This window comes from Tasmannia lanceolata, unplaced genomic scaffold (genome assembly GCF_043159265.1).
Source record: "Tasmannia lanceolata isolate RefF3 unplaced genomic scaffold, GAP_Taslan_0.1 ptg000016l, whole genome shotgun sequence".
Lineage (NCBI taxonomy): Eukaryota > Viridiplantae > Streptophyta > Magnoliopsida > Canellales > Winteraceae > Tasmannia > Tasmannia lanceolata.
Window position 1 is genome coordinate 6,070,213 of NW_027518693.1, and position 12,556 is coordinate 6,082,768.

The following is a 12,556-nucleotide window of genomic DNA, read 5'->3' on the forward strand; positions in this document are numbered from 1 at the left end:
TATGAGAAGATAATCTCAATATCTAATCTAACCTGCCTGCATAATCTTTTCCAATTAATCCAAATCAAATCTTGAAAGACGTAATTTTATTTTACCTAATCAAACTATAGTTGCCTGATCTAACCTATTGGTGAGATCTCACATATTCTAACATAATATCTGCGGAACTATGTTTTGATAATGGGACAAAACACCTAGGAACATCAGATCTGAATGTTCTCAAAATGTGGTTCGTGTGAATACTAATCTAGTCTTCGAAGTTCAAAATGATGGAATAATCTTACCAAATGGATAAATCGACTCCCATGTGTCTTTCTCTCTCCTCTTTCTCTCTCCTCTTTCTCTCTCTAACCTAGAGGAGAGAGAAAGACACATGGGGAGTCGATTTGTCACTCCCCTGATCTTATACTTCATGACCCGTTGCCCCCCACGTGAAAGTGAAAATTGATCAACTTTCAACACTTAGCCGCAAAATACGTCACATCAATCGGAAAAATAGATAAATCATTATTTTTCAGGCACCGATATTTGCATTTCCACGTTATAATTGACGTAACTTCTATTGTCTTTTAATATTAAATGAGCTGTCAAAAGGTTACTTTTTTTGAGCTAAAGCCAATTAAAAAAAAAAAAAATTGAGAGGACAAGGTGAGTTAGTGCAGTTATAAAAGGTAAAAACACGGTGGAGCGAACATCTATACTTTTTTTTAGGGCAGTGATAAATCGACTCCCATGTGTCTATCTCCTCCTCTTTCTCTCTCTAACCTAGAGGAGAGAGAAAGACACATGAGGAGTTGATTTATCAATTTGGGGAGTCGATTTATCACTCCCCTTTTTTTATTTTACCGACAACCACCAATTATGTCCCATTATGTGAAATAGTCAGAGTCAGAGCACCCCATGCCACGTGTAAGGCTATGGATAGGAGAGAGCCACCAGCCTGGGTAGCATGTTAGAATGTGGGGAGCACTATGCACACGGCGCATTCTAGCACGAGCTAAGGGAATAGAGTAATTAATGCCTAAATTCAAAAGAGAAGTGATAAACTCTCCCCCTTTTCTTCCCTACTCCAGCCCCATCTTGTGTATTTACGACCACCTTCCACACAATAACCGAGTGGCACAGCGAAGAAAAAGGGGCGAATATATTTCCCAATTTAAAAATATAAAAAAGAAAAAAATGCGACCGAGATTTTCCCTTGTTTTGTACGGAATAAAATTCCTCTAGAGAGACGCGTCTTTTTATCATCATCTGCTTATTAATACTCTTTTGCAAACTCTCTCTCTCTCTCTCACAAGCTAGGGTTTTTTTTTTCCCTCAATTGCTCATTCAAAGAAGAGGATTTTTTTTTTTGAATGATTTAAAAGAAGAGGATTTTCTGCCACAAAATGAACTAGTGTTCTATCTTGAGAAATCTCGAGATCCGAAATCCGTGTAAGCGTTCGAAACTCAACTCTTATTCTAGATCTGTTCTTTTTTCGCGATCTGTATTTTTGGATTTTAAAACTTTTTCTATCTGTTCAGATCGTTCTGCTATTTGTACTCTTTTTGTTAGTTTTTAGCTCGATTTGATGCTAGATGTGATCATTCCCTCCCTTTAACAGTTTCTGTGAGAATGGTACACAGCTTGAGGATAAATTCACCCCCTTTAACGTTTTTCTTTGTCTTTAAAGGGGATAAATCCTCCCCACTCTAACTGCTTAAGCAATTCATCTAGTCGTGGATCATCGATTTAATCTGTTTTTTTATGAGGAGATCGATGAGTTTTTAAAGAACGTTTTCCAAAAATGTTAGAGATTACATTGTGAGCTCATGGGCTTAATTTCACCCACTGAAAGAAAATAATTCTCTTTTCCATTGTTTTGACTGATTTTCATCGAAATAGTTTTTTTTATTTTTTATCCCTGGATCTTCGGGCTCAACTGTGTTTGATTCAAATTATAATTGGACCCATGATTTTTTAAAGAATGTTCTCTGAGAATGTTAATCTTCTAATTGGCCCTAAGCCCTTGTCAGTTGGGTTCAGAGATCTCAAAATTGAGCCCATGCGGTCAACCTCACACATTGTAACACGATGATTCTTTTTGCCATTTTATTTGACTTATTTTCATCTAAATGGATATGTATCCCTAGATCCTCAGTTGCAAGTGCTCAACTCTCTCCAATTCCAGTTTACAGTAATGACCTTTAAAATTAGTTTATTATAATGAGCAAAATAGATTTATTGAAGCCTTGAAATGGCGTTATGATGAATAGGAAATTGTATTACATAGTTTTTGTTTGCATTGATATATATTGCACTTTAGTTTATTGTAACTCTCTCTCTCTCTCTCTCTCTCTCTCTCTCTCTCATCAGTTTGCTATTTCAGGTACATTATGGCTCTGAAAATGAATTCGACTGACAGCAGAACTCGGAACTCGGTGTCTATGTTTATTGTGTTTGGTTTGTGTTGCTTCTTCTATATTTTGGGTGCATGGAAAAAAAGTGGTTTTGGAAAGGGAGACAGCATAGCTCTGGAGATCACCAAGCAGACAGGCTGCAGTGTAATGCCTAATTTGAATTTTGAGACCCATCACGGCGGCGCAAGTGATACTGTTGATGTTTCTGAATCGAAACCCCGTGTGTTCGAGCCATGTGATGCTCCATACACTGATTATACTCCATGCCAAGATCAAAAGCGAGCAATGACCTTTCCTAGAGAGAATATGAATTACAGAGAGAGGCATTGCCCTCCAGAGAATGAAAAACTGTATTGCCTTATCCCAGCACCCAAAGGTTATGTGACACCATTTCCGTGGCCTAAGAGTCGTGATTATGTCCCCTATGCAAATGTTCCCTATAAGAGTTTGACAATTGAGAAGGCTATCCAGAACTGGGTCCAATACGAGGGCAATGTGTTTAGATTTCCTGGTGGAGGGACACAGTTTCCCCAAGGGGCAGATGCGTACATTGACCAACTTGCAACTGTGGTCCCAATTGCCAATGGGACAGTCAGAACTGCCCTGGACACAGGTTGTGGGGTAAGTGGAATTCTTCCAGTTTTCTTACCAATCTATGCCAATGAACTCGCGCACTCACGCACTCCCTACCGGCGCACACACTTGCCACTCCCTCTATTGAGGAATCACACTCTAGTTGTTTATATACAATTTGGCTCTATGCAAGGTGTCTAAAACATGAGTGGTTGAGGTTTAATTTGTCGGTTCATTTGAGATGTAGTTAGTTAATAGTATTAGTCAGTTACAAATTTTAAAATTCAATAAATTATTTTGGTCTTTTAAGAGACCAAGACTTTAATCAACTTGAGACTCTATCGACTAATTGATTGGATTTTTCAAGTTTAAATAGCTTCTATACGTAGTCTGAATATTTTGAGTTTTTGTATGTTGTCTGAATATTTTGAGTTATTGAACTATTTGGTCTAACTTTTCAAGTGCCGATCAAGTTCTTGGAGTACCTGATCAAGTTTTCTGATTACTTGATTGAGTTATTTTGGGTTTTAACAAAGTCCCCTTTATTTCAACTCGAGTTTGAGTTAATTTGGGTTGACTGGGTGAGTCCTTTGAGTACTTGGCCAAGCATTTTAAAAAACTGATTCAATTGTAATTGATCCACTGATGATTGAAAAATGTTGTAGGTTGCGAGCTGGGGTGCATACCTACTGAAAAGAAATGTACTAGCCATGTCATTCGCGCCTAGAGACTCACACGAGGCACAAGTGCAGTTTGCTTTGGAGAGAGGCGTGCCTGCAGTTATTGGGGTTCTTGGAACCATAAAACTCCCATACCCATCTCGATCCTTTGATATGGCGCACTGTTCACGGTGTTTGATACAATGGGGTTCAAATGGTGAGGACTAATCGCTAACCCTTGTTTTTTATTTTGTGTTGAATATAAGTCATCATTTTCAATTTAAAGATCTTTGTGCTGCTTTCTTTTTTTAAATCGCATGATGTTCTAATCAAGGTTATCTCGTCTCTTCCGAGTAATTGGATCAATTTGTTGGTTGCCACAGCTATGTCTTACATCATTACTTCTATTTTCTCTTTGCAGATGGAATGTACATGATGGAAGTGGATAGGGTTCTCAGACCTGGTGGGTACTGGATACTTTCAGGTCCTCCTATCAATTGGAAGAATAACTACAAAGCATGGCAACGTCCAAAAGAGGAACTCCAGGAGGAACAAAGAAAGATTGAAGAGATTGCGAATCTTCTTTGCTGGGAAAAGAAGTATGAGAAGGGTGAAATGGCCATTTGGAGGAAGAGAATAAATTCTGATTCTTGTCCTGAGAGACAAGATGGCTCGGGCATAAGTATGTGTGAATCAACCAATGCAGATGATGTCTGGTATGTTCCTATTATTATTATTATTTTGGCTTTGGATTCATGCTAGGATGGTGATAGATTATGGTTATTTATTTGTGACTGGGCAAGTAGAATAATTTCATCGGACTAATTTGGTGCCGTGGCTTATTTTGCAACTTTGTGTACAATATTGGGTATTATAGTGTTTGTTGTATGTGGTATAGTTAATCTTATTCCTTATTAGTTGATGGGAATCATCCTAGGATCCATATTCTATTTTTTTAAGTCTTTTAAGTTATAGGAGGTGGCCACTTGGTTTCTTTAAGCTGTAGGTGCTTAAAATGGGGCTCATCTGCCTATTACAAAATCTTAAATGATAGGGGCATTTAAGTCATTTGTAATTAACAGCTTAAGTTGCTAAGTGACCATAAAGGCCCACATTGCAATATAAGGCGCCTTGTATTTGTAGGACTTTAAGTGAGTTAGTTTCCATGATGAGTTAGGAGTCTGATGCAGGAGCATCCTCTAAGATTCACTACATCAGCCAGTATATCTCCTTGGCATAGGTTTGTTCCATTGGTTCATTTAAACATGTAGTGATAATTTTATGGTCCCTCATTTCTTTTACCCATTTGTCATTAAGCAAGGGTAGTTTGGCCATTCTGGCAATTGTAGACGTCCTTTTAGATCTTTGTAGTCTTCTTAGGCGTAGTTTGGTTATTTGACCATATTAGTAGTGGCTTTTGGTCTCTAGGTTAAGTGGGGTGCAATTTAGTCCATTTACATTGTAAGGGCATATAAAAGGCCATTTTCCCACAATTCTCATTTGATTTGAATAAAAAAAAATTGAATTTCTCATTTCTGATCTCCCACCAATCCTCCCCCCAACCCTCCAACACACACACACACACCCCACGACCACCCACACCCACCCACACACGAGGAAGAAAGACAAAGTAATAGAAAACCTTTGGGATGTGAGGCTCAAATCCTTCTATCCAACATGGTAAAAGACACAAATACCTTTTTCAAGAAATTCTAGAAGGGATACAAAATCATCTATTGAACGACTTAAATGACTATTCGACACCACAAATCGAGCGCCATGCGCACACCCACCAAGCCTTTACCACTATCCAGGTACCTCCCTCTCCCACACATCCCTTCCCTTCCCCTACATCCTTGTAATTATAGATCTCCAAAGTGCATTGTTTTCCTCCAAGTCTTCAAAGCCATTTTCCTAATAGATTATAATTTCTATTTGATTGTTTACAATGCCAAGAACCCCTTCCAATTTAAGTTTGCACACATTCTCCTATTTAACTTCTTTAACATACGTGATTTCTATAAAATGTTTCCCGTATGTTTCACATACGTTTCCTATTCATTCACATATATTTTCACACGTTTCTCGTACGGTTCTCATACGTTTCACGCATATTTCACAAAAGTTTTCCATACGTTTCCCACTGTTTCCCATACATTTTGGAAAGATTTCTCCAATTTTTTCACGTTTCAGAAACATTTCCAAAATGTGTTTCTAGGGAAACACGTTTCCCACCTCCCCAAGGCGTTTCCGTCAACGATGGTACTCAACAATCTCGTTCTCCACCTTTCCCAAGTCTTCTAGCCGTCCCATAATCACAGGGCATTCTATTTTGGTATCTATTCTTCATGCACTAACTAGCGTTTCCAAAGTCTCATTCAAGCCTTCCCCTAATCAAAAGACATCTTATTTTGTCATTTCTTTTTCTCGCACTCGTGTACCTTAGAAGAAGGATGTAGTTTGACACCCCCCCCCTCTTTCAGCCAAATGGCCATAGATTGTTGTCCCCATGCTATTTCTTCCCATTTTAAAACCTCTATAGTCTTTCTTAAGATCCATCCTCTCAACCATTCCACTGCCGATATGTTTATTTTAAGGATACTCCACTACCGATAATCTTCTCGCTTCCTCTGCCTTTCAGTTTGCCCCAACTCACCAAGAATTAGTTCCTTTTTCCTAGTTATATTCCCGAATTTCCTTATCTTCCGTTCCTTAATATTTTTCTTCAATAGTTTGAGCGTGCAAGATAGACTATTCTCCTCATTCCCATTGCCCTTCTGACTCCAATAATCATAAGAGACTTGAAATCTGGAAACTAAAGCCATAGGTTCTATTACCTAGAAGAAGGCATTGGGCCCATTCCAAGCCTTCAGTTTCGAGGATAAGAGGAGAGTGATCAAATATAGCATGAAGGAAAGAAAATTGGCTAACTGTTAAAGTGCTCTTCCCAGTTTTACGAACCAGAAATCTATCAAGGCAGCCAAAAACAGGATCAAAACACTTTAAAAAGACAGAAAAATAAAGTTTCCATGAGAAATATGAAAAAAAAAAAGGATAGCCATGAGTGGTTTCATTTTTTTATTCATACCTTTTCCTCAATCTTTAAAAATCCTCCTATTCCTATTAATCAAATACAACAAATTTATTTTAGAATCAACATTTGTTGACCAATTGAAACTAAAGCCATGTAAGGTATCCATCAATCCATTCATATTTATAAAATTCAGAAATTGTTTCATCCTTCTTGTCACCCAACTGTTCCTACTTGTCTTATACGAGAACAAAATGGTGTTGAAATCTCCTTGTATGATCCATGGATGATCCCAGTTCATCTTAATTTCATTGAATTCCTTCCATTAGCCTCTCCTCCTAAGGTCGGTTGGTCCGTAAACTGCAGTCAGAACCCACTCAAAGCTCCCTTGTATTTTTGAAAACTACTCCTGGGCAATGATCTGTTGCACAGTGGATATACCAAAATACTAGCATTGTTACAGTAGTTCTGAATTGCCGTGGCTATTTGAAGTAGCTGAAACTTGATTCTTTTTTCTTTTTCTTTTTCTTTTTTTTTTTTGAGGGGGGGCGCGCGGGAACTGAACTATGAGCTGAATCTTGATTCATTTGTGCTGCGGTCACTGTGAGCAATTTATCACTAAGATGGATAACATGTAATTCACAGGAGAAATGTATATTATTTATTTATTATTCATCACAAGAGCATACATGGTTGCAAAATTGGTCTTATAGAGAGAGGTGTAGGCTTAAAATCTGTCATTGACTATTCTTTTACTTGATTTTCTGTGGGCTTAAACCCATAACAATTCTTCTTTTGTTCTAATGGAAACTCTAATTTTTAGCTCCTGTACTATCCATCAACTTTGCGCTCTTCAGAATTTTGTACTATTCATCAACTTTGCATTCTTCAAACTCGCTGTTTTTGGTGATATTTAGGTACACAAAAACGTTGGATCGTGTAACTCCTATTTAAAACTCTGTCATTGACTATTCTTTTACCTGATTTTCTGTGAGCTTAAACTCGTAACAATGGAATACTTTTCTGGTTTCTTCCTTTGTTTTAATGGAAAGTATAATTTTTTAAATTCATTACTATTCATCAGCTTTGAATTATTCAAACTTGCTGTTTTTGGTGATATTTAGGTACAAGAAGATGTCGGCATGTGTAACTCCTTATCCCGAGGTTAACAGCATGGATGAAGTTGCTGGTGGGGAGTTGAAAACGTTTCCAGATCGGCTCAATTCTGTCCCTCCCAGAATTACTAGTGGGTCCATCCCTGGGGTCTCTATTGCGTCGTACCAGGAGGACAATAGATTATGGAAGAAGCATGTACACGCTTATCAGAGGATCAATAAGTACATTGACTCAGGGAGGTATCGCAACATGATGGATATGAATGCTGGTTTTGGAGGTTTTGCAGCTGCACTTGAATCTTCAAAATTATGGGTTATGAATGTTGTGCCTACTATTGCTGAGAAAAATACCCTGGGTGTCATATATGAGCGAGGTCTAATTGGCATTTATCATGACTGGTATGATTTTCTGAAACCTAATCCATACTTTATTCTAGAAATTGCCCTCAAATCATCAAATCTTAGTGCATGATTTCTTTATTGATGATATCTTTTTGTTTTCCTTCTTTGGATTTGACCTTTTTTCATATTTGCACCTTTCAAAAAAAAATTCAGATTAGTCTTTACTCTTATTATTATTCTTTCGTTAAACATCATCTGCAAAGGAAAGATTAAGGTTTATATTCTCTCGTATATTCTTGTAGTTGGCATGTCTTGATGTTCCATCTCATTTTTCTGAAGGCTTCCCATTGGAGATGAGATGTTCATCCATGTAGAGTGTTCATAGAATCATAGTGATGGAACCCTGTTAGGTGCACCATATAGCCCCTTGCTACTTCAAGTTTAGTTGCAAGGAAATGTTGTGAAAGTGGGTATTAAGGTGCTAATTTTTTTTCTCTGTTTTTTTTTTGAAATAGTTACCAATTTTATTAAGGAATAAAAGGATTACAAGTGCACATCAGGTTGTGTAAAGATCGCCCCATATACAATGAGACACTAGATGCTCTTGATTTGGAAAGTCGATCAGCTAGGAATTAGAGAGAAAGAGAATACATCATAGAAACATAGATCTCTATTCTCATCCATAAGATTAGCTAGTTTCCTAGTTTCCACGTCCCATCGCACATCCCTTTGGCCGACGAGATTGTGTTAAGAGGAATCACTTTCCACTTCCAAATTGCCCTCCATCTGTGTGATGAAAATGGTCAATCCTTGGTGAAGAGCCCGGACCTTGGCTTTGTGGAATCAGTGAGGCTGATTGGGCCCGCATAGCAGTAGATGATGTTGCCCGAAGAATTCCAAAAAATGCCTCCAATTCCTGCCTTACCTGGGTTGCCAAAGGAGCAACCATCGACAAATAAAGGTGCTAAATTAATGTGTTGACAGAAGTATATTTATCTGTGGCATGGATTAGAGTGCTCCATTCATTTTATCTTTTGTCAAAATACTCTTATTTATTTTATTTTATTTTTAAATTTGTCAAAAAAAAAGTAGAAGAAGTAAATTCAAAATAATTGTATTTCTGAAAGTTAGAACTCTCCCTTTCAAAGTGATTTTAAGTAACATTTCTTTGCTTGTCTTGGTTCAGGTGCGAAGGCTTTTCCACTTACCCAAGGACGTATGACCTTATTCACGCAAATGGTCTTTTCAGCTTGTACCAGAACAAGTAAGCCTATATAATATTTCATTGTTCCATGCCAACTAAATCACAGCTCATCACATGTTGTTAGATAAAAACTCTAGTCTATATTGTATTTCATCTTTCCATACGGACTAAATCCTAGCACATCACATTTGGCTAGAGAAAAACTGTTCAGAAGTAGGCTTTCTAGTAAATGTAAGCACAACTGCACAACTGCACAACTATTCAGGATATGATATTCCAAGATACATTAGACCCTATGTAGCCATCACATGTATTTAGAGAAAAACTGTAGCTTATATAGTTTTTCATCATTCTATACTGACTAAATAACACATCACATGTAGTTAGAGAAATGAAGTAGGCGTACTAGTAAATTAAGCATAATTGCACGACTATTCTATTTTCAGTGCCCATTCGGGATTGTGATATATTCTGTGATACATTAGTACCTATGTTGCTTGCTTTCTACATCTGTTGCTTGGGAAGCATCTTACACTCATATGCAATTGAGCTAGGTGTAAACTAGAAGACATTCTGTTGGAGATGGACCGTATCTTACGACCAGAAGGAGCTGTTATCATTCGCGATGAAGTTGATTCTGTTATCAAGGTGCAAAAGATTGTGAGTGGGATGAGATGGACTACTAAAATGGTGGATCATGAGGATGGCCCACTTGTGCCCGAGAAAATTTTGGTAGCTGTCAAACAGTACTGGGTTGGAAACACCACCTCTAGCTAATTAGAAAAAGGGCCTTCTTTTGAAAAGAAGAACATGGCTCTCGCACTATTTTCCTCGGTCAGGGATGATCAGTAGACCTGTTTAAACCCATCGAAGAACTTTTTCTTTTGGCGAAGAAATTTTTGCTGGTGATTTGGAGATCTGAAGAGCGCTCTCCTCGTTCGATGCTAAGTTATGCTAAAGTATGTGATTTTGTTGTATTCTAAAAGCTAAAGTTCTAGATTATGCTGTTAATGTTTTGTGTTCTCTAATTTATCGTTTTGTTGTTGTATCTGGCTCTCCAACTGCATTTGATTTTGATTTTGATTTGTATTCCAATGATCTATTCTGTGAAAAAGGGCGGAATATATCAGCTCCCTTTGTTTAATGGAAAGTCACATCTATTGAGTTAAGAGGAATTGGGGATTTATTTCTTATTAAAGCTTACTGTTCTTAGAGAAATTCAGTCTTATTTGCATAAAATCTCACAAATAAGGGATTTGCTAGGGACTTTAGCTTGCGAAATGACCTTTGCATGAGAGAACAGCCACACATGCTCACTTTTCAGCAGATTTTGTCTTATTCATTTAATTCATCTGAGGTGGCTGTTCTCTAGTGCAAAAGTCAGCTGCAAAATTGCCTAGAGAATGCCCTTGGGCCCGTTTAAATCCAAATTCCGCGTTTGGCAAGCCTTTATGACATGTAGATTTGGATTTGAGTGAAATCCATAAGATTTACAAATTCCTCATGTTAGTGTAATTTTTTGGATTTATAAATCCTTTCTGTGAGAAGTTATTTATAAATCTAAATCTCACCCGTAAGGGGCTAAAATGACCAAAATATACCAAAAAAGTGTTAAATGACTGAAGTACATACATGACATTAAAAACTGATCAAAATACATTGTATTAGCTAAAATGACTAGAAAACCCCCGAGTCAGGCAAAATGATCAAAATACCTCTATACTAGGTAAAAATGAAAAAATACTCCCGAGTCTTGCAAAATTACTAAAATACCCTTATGACATAAAAATGATCAAAATAACCTCATATAGGGTAAAATGACTAAAATACCTCAAGATCATAGAAAATTATCGAAATACCACTAAATCAAGTAAAAATGACCTATGGCTCATGAAAAATGACTAAAAATACCCTCATGAGATAAAAATGATAAAAATACGCCATATTAGGTAAAATGACTAGAATACTCCCGAGTCATGCAAAATGACCGGAATACACCTATACCAGGTGAAAATGACCAAATACCTTGAGTCTTGAAAAATGGCTAAAACACCTTTATGACATAAAAAATGATCAAAATACCCCAATATAGGGTAAAATGACTAGAATACCCCTGGATCATGGAAAATGGCTGAAATGCCCCTATATCAAGTATTTTAGGGCCTTTTGGTTTTGTTAGATTTCAAATTCAAATCCAAAGAGCATCCAAACAAAAAAAAATTAATTTAGATTTGAAATCCAAATCTATACGTGGTCATCCAAACGACATTATTTATAAATTTGTGAATTTTAAAATTCTTAATTTCAAATCCATGAATTTTGGAAATCCAAATTCACCTCAAAATCCAAATCCAAGGGTATCCAAACGGGCCCTTGGTTAATTGTATTGACCACGAAGGTTCTAGCTTTATGGAGATGGAGTAGGCTGAAAGTTTTATGATCAACGGTAAAAGGGAACTTTTGTTTGATCACTTAAACATGGCAAAAATGGGGCCCAGTAAATATCTTTGAAGGAGCATAAAATTAACTTTCTTTTCACTGCTGAAACAGTGCAATGAACTGCTGAAGGCGAAAACTTTAGTAAAGAAGCTGTAACATTTCTCAGGAGAGATTTGATTGTTTGCTTCGCATAATCAGAGGAATAGTTAAAGAAGATGAAGAAGATCACACAAGACATGTCAAACTGCCTTTCGAATAGAATCTTCTCCCATCTAGAGGAGATATTCGTTAATTCAGTATCAGGCCATCCACAGGGTCATATCAACTTTACTAAGTTATTCAGTCAATACAAAATTGATCATTTGTCCCTCCATCTTATAATATCTTATAGTTTGGAAGAAATTTTAAGGAATTGGGAAATGATAGTTAGCTCAAAGGTAATACAAAAAAAGTAGGTATAATACTCAGATTATACGGCAGATTGTTGATGTCGTTCTCGAGAACCAGGAGGAAGTAATAACACTAATGAAATTGAAGCAAAAGCATTACTTCGGAGGATATGATGGTATGTAAAATTCAACAAACGTTTTGGCATGGGCTACAAACAGAACAAGGAGACCATAGTAGTTAGCAAGCATTATAGACGAAATTCAGGGCCTAGCCCAAAAGATTGGGCCGTTTCAGCATAAGAGGTCACAAATGAACATGCAGATGAACTGGCAAAAGACGGTGCGGAAAAGAAGTGGAGATAATCAACTCATATGTAGGTGTAGAACTGTAATGTTAGGGGGTA

General features: G+C 37.1%; 1 protein-coding gene across 1 annotated transcript; it reads left to right on the top strand.

The window, feature by feature from the left end:
• Positions 1-1,282: 1,282 nt before the first annotated feature.
• On the top strand, positions 1,283-10,499 carry LOC143848031 (putative methyltransferase PMT2). The gene is made up of 7 exons (XM_077356802.1): positions 1,283-1,434; positions 2,370-3,021; positions 3,639-3,849; positions 4,054-4,348; positions 7,788-8,177; positions 9,307-9,384; positions 9,879-10,499. The coding sequence occupies exons 2-7, from the start codon at positions 2,377-2,379 to the stop codon at positions 10,099-10,101; spliced, it is 1,842 nt and encodes a 613-aa protein (XP_077212917.1). The 5' UTR covers positions 1,283-1,434; positions 2,370-2,376; the 3' UTR covers positions 10,102-10,499.
• The last annotated feature ends 2,057 nt before the right edge of the window (positions 10,500-12,556 follow it).

Excerpts from the sequence above, each read along its gene's own strand:
- LOC143848031 (XM_077356802.1), top strand. The coding sequence starts at position 2,377 with ATGGCTCTGAAAATGAATTCGACTGACAGCAGAACTCGGAACTCGGTG. Across the intron at positions 3,022-3,638 it reads CCCTGGACACAGGTTGTGGG|GTTGCGAGCTGGGGTGCATA; the intron begins GTAAGTGGAATT and ends AAAATGTTGTAG. Across the intron at positions 3,850-4,053 it reads GATACAATGGGGTTCAAATG|ATGGAATGTACATGATGGAA; the intron begins GTGAGGACTAAT and ends TTCTCTTTGCAG.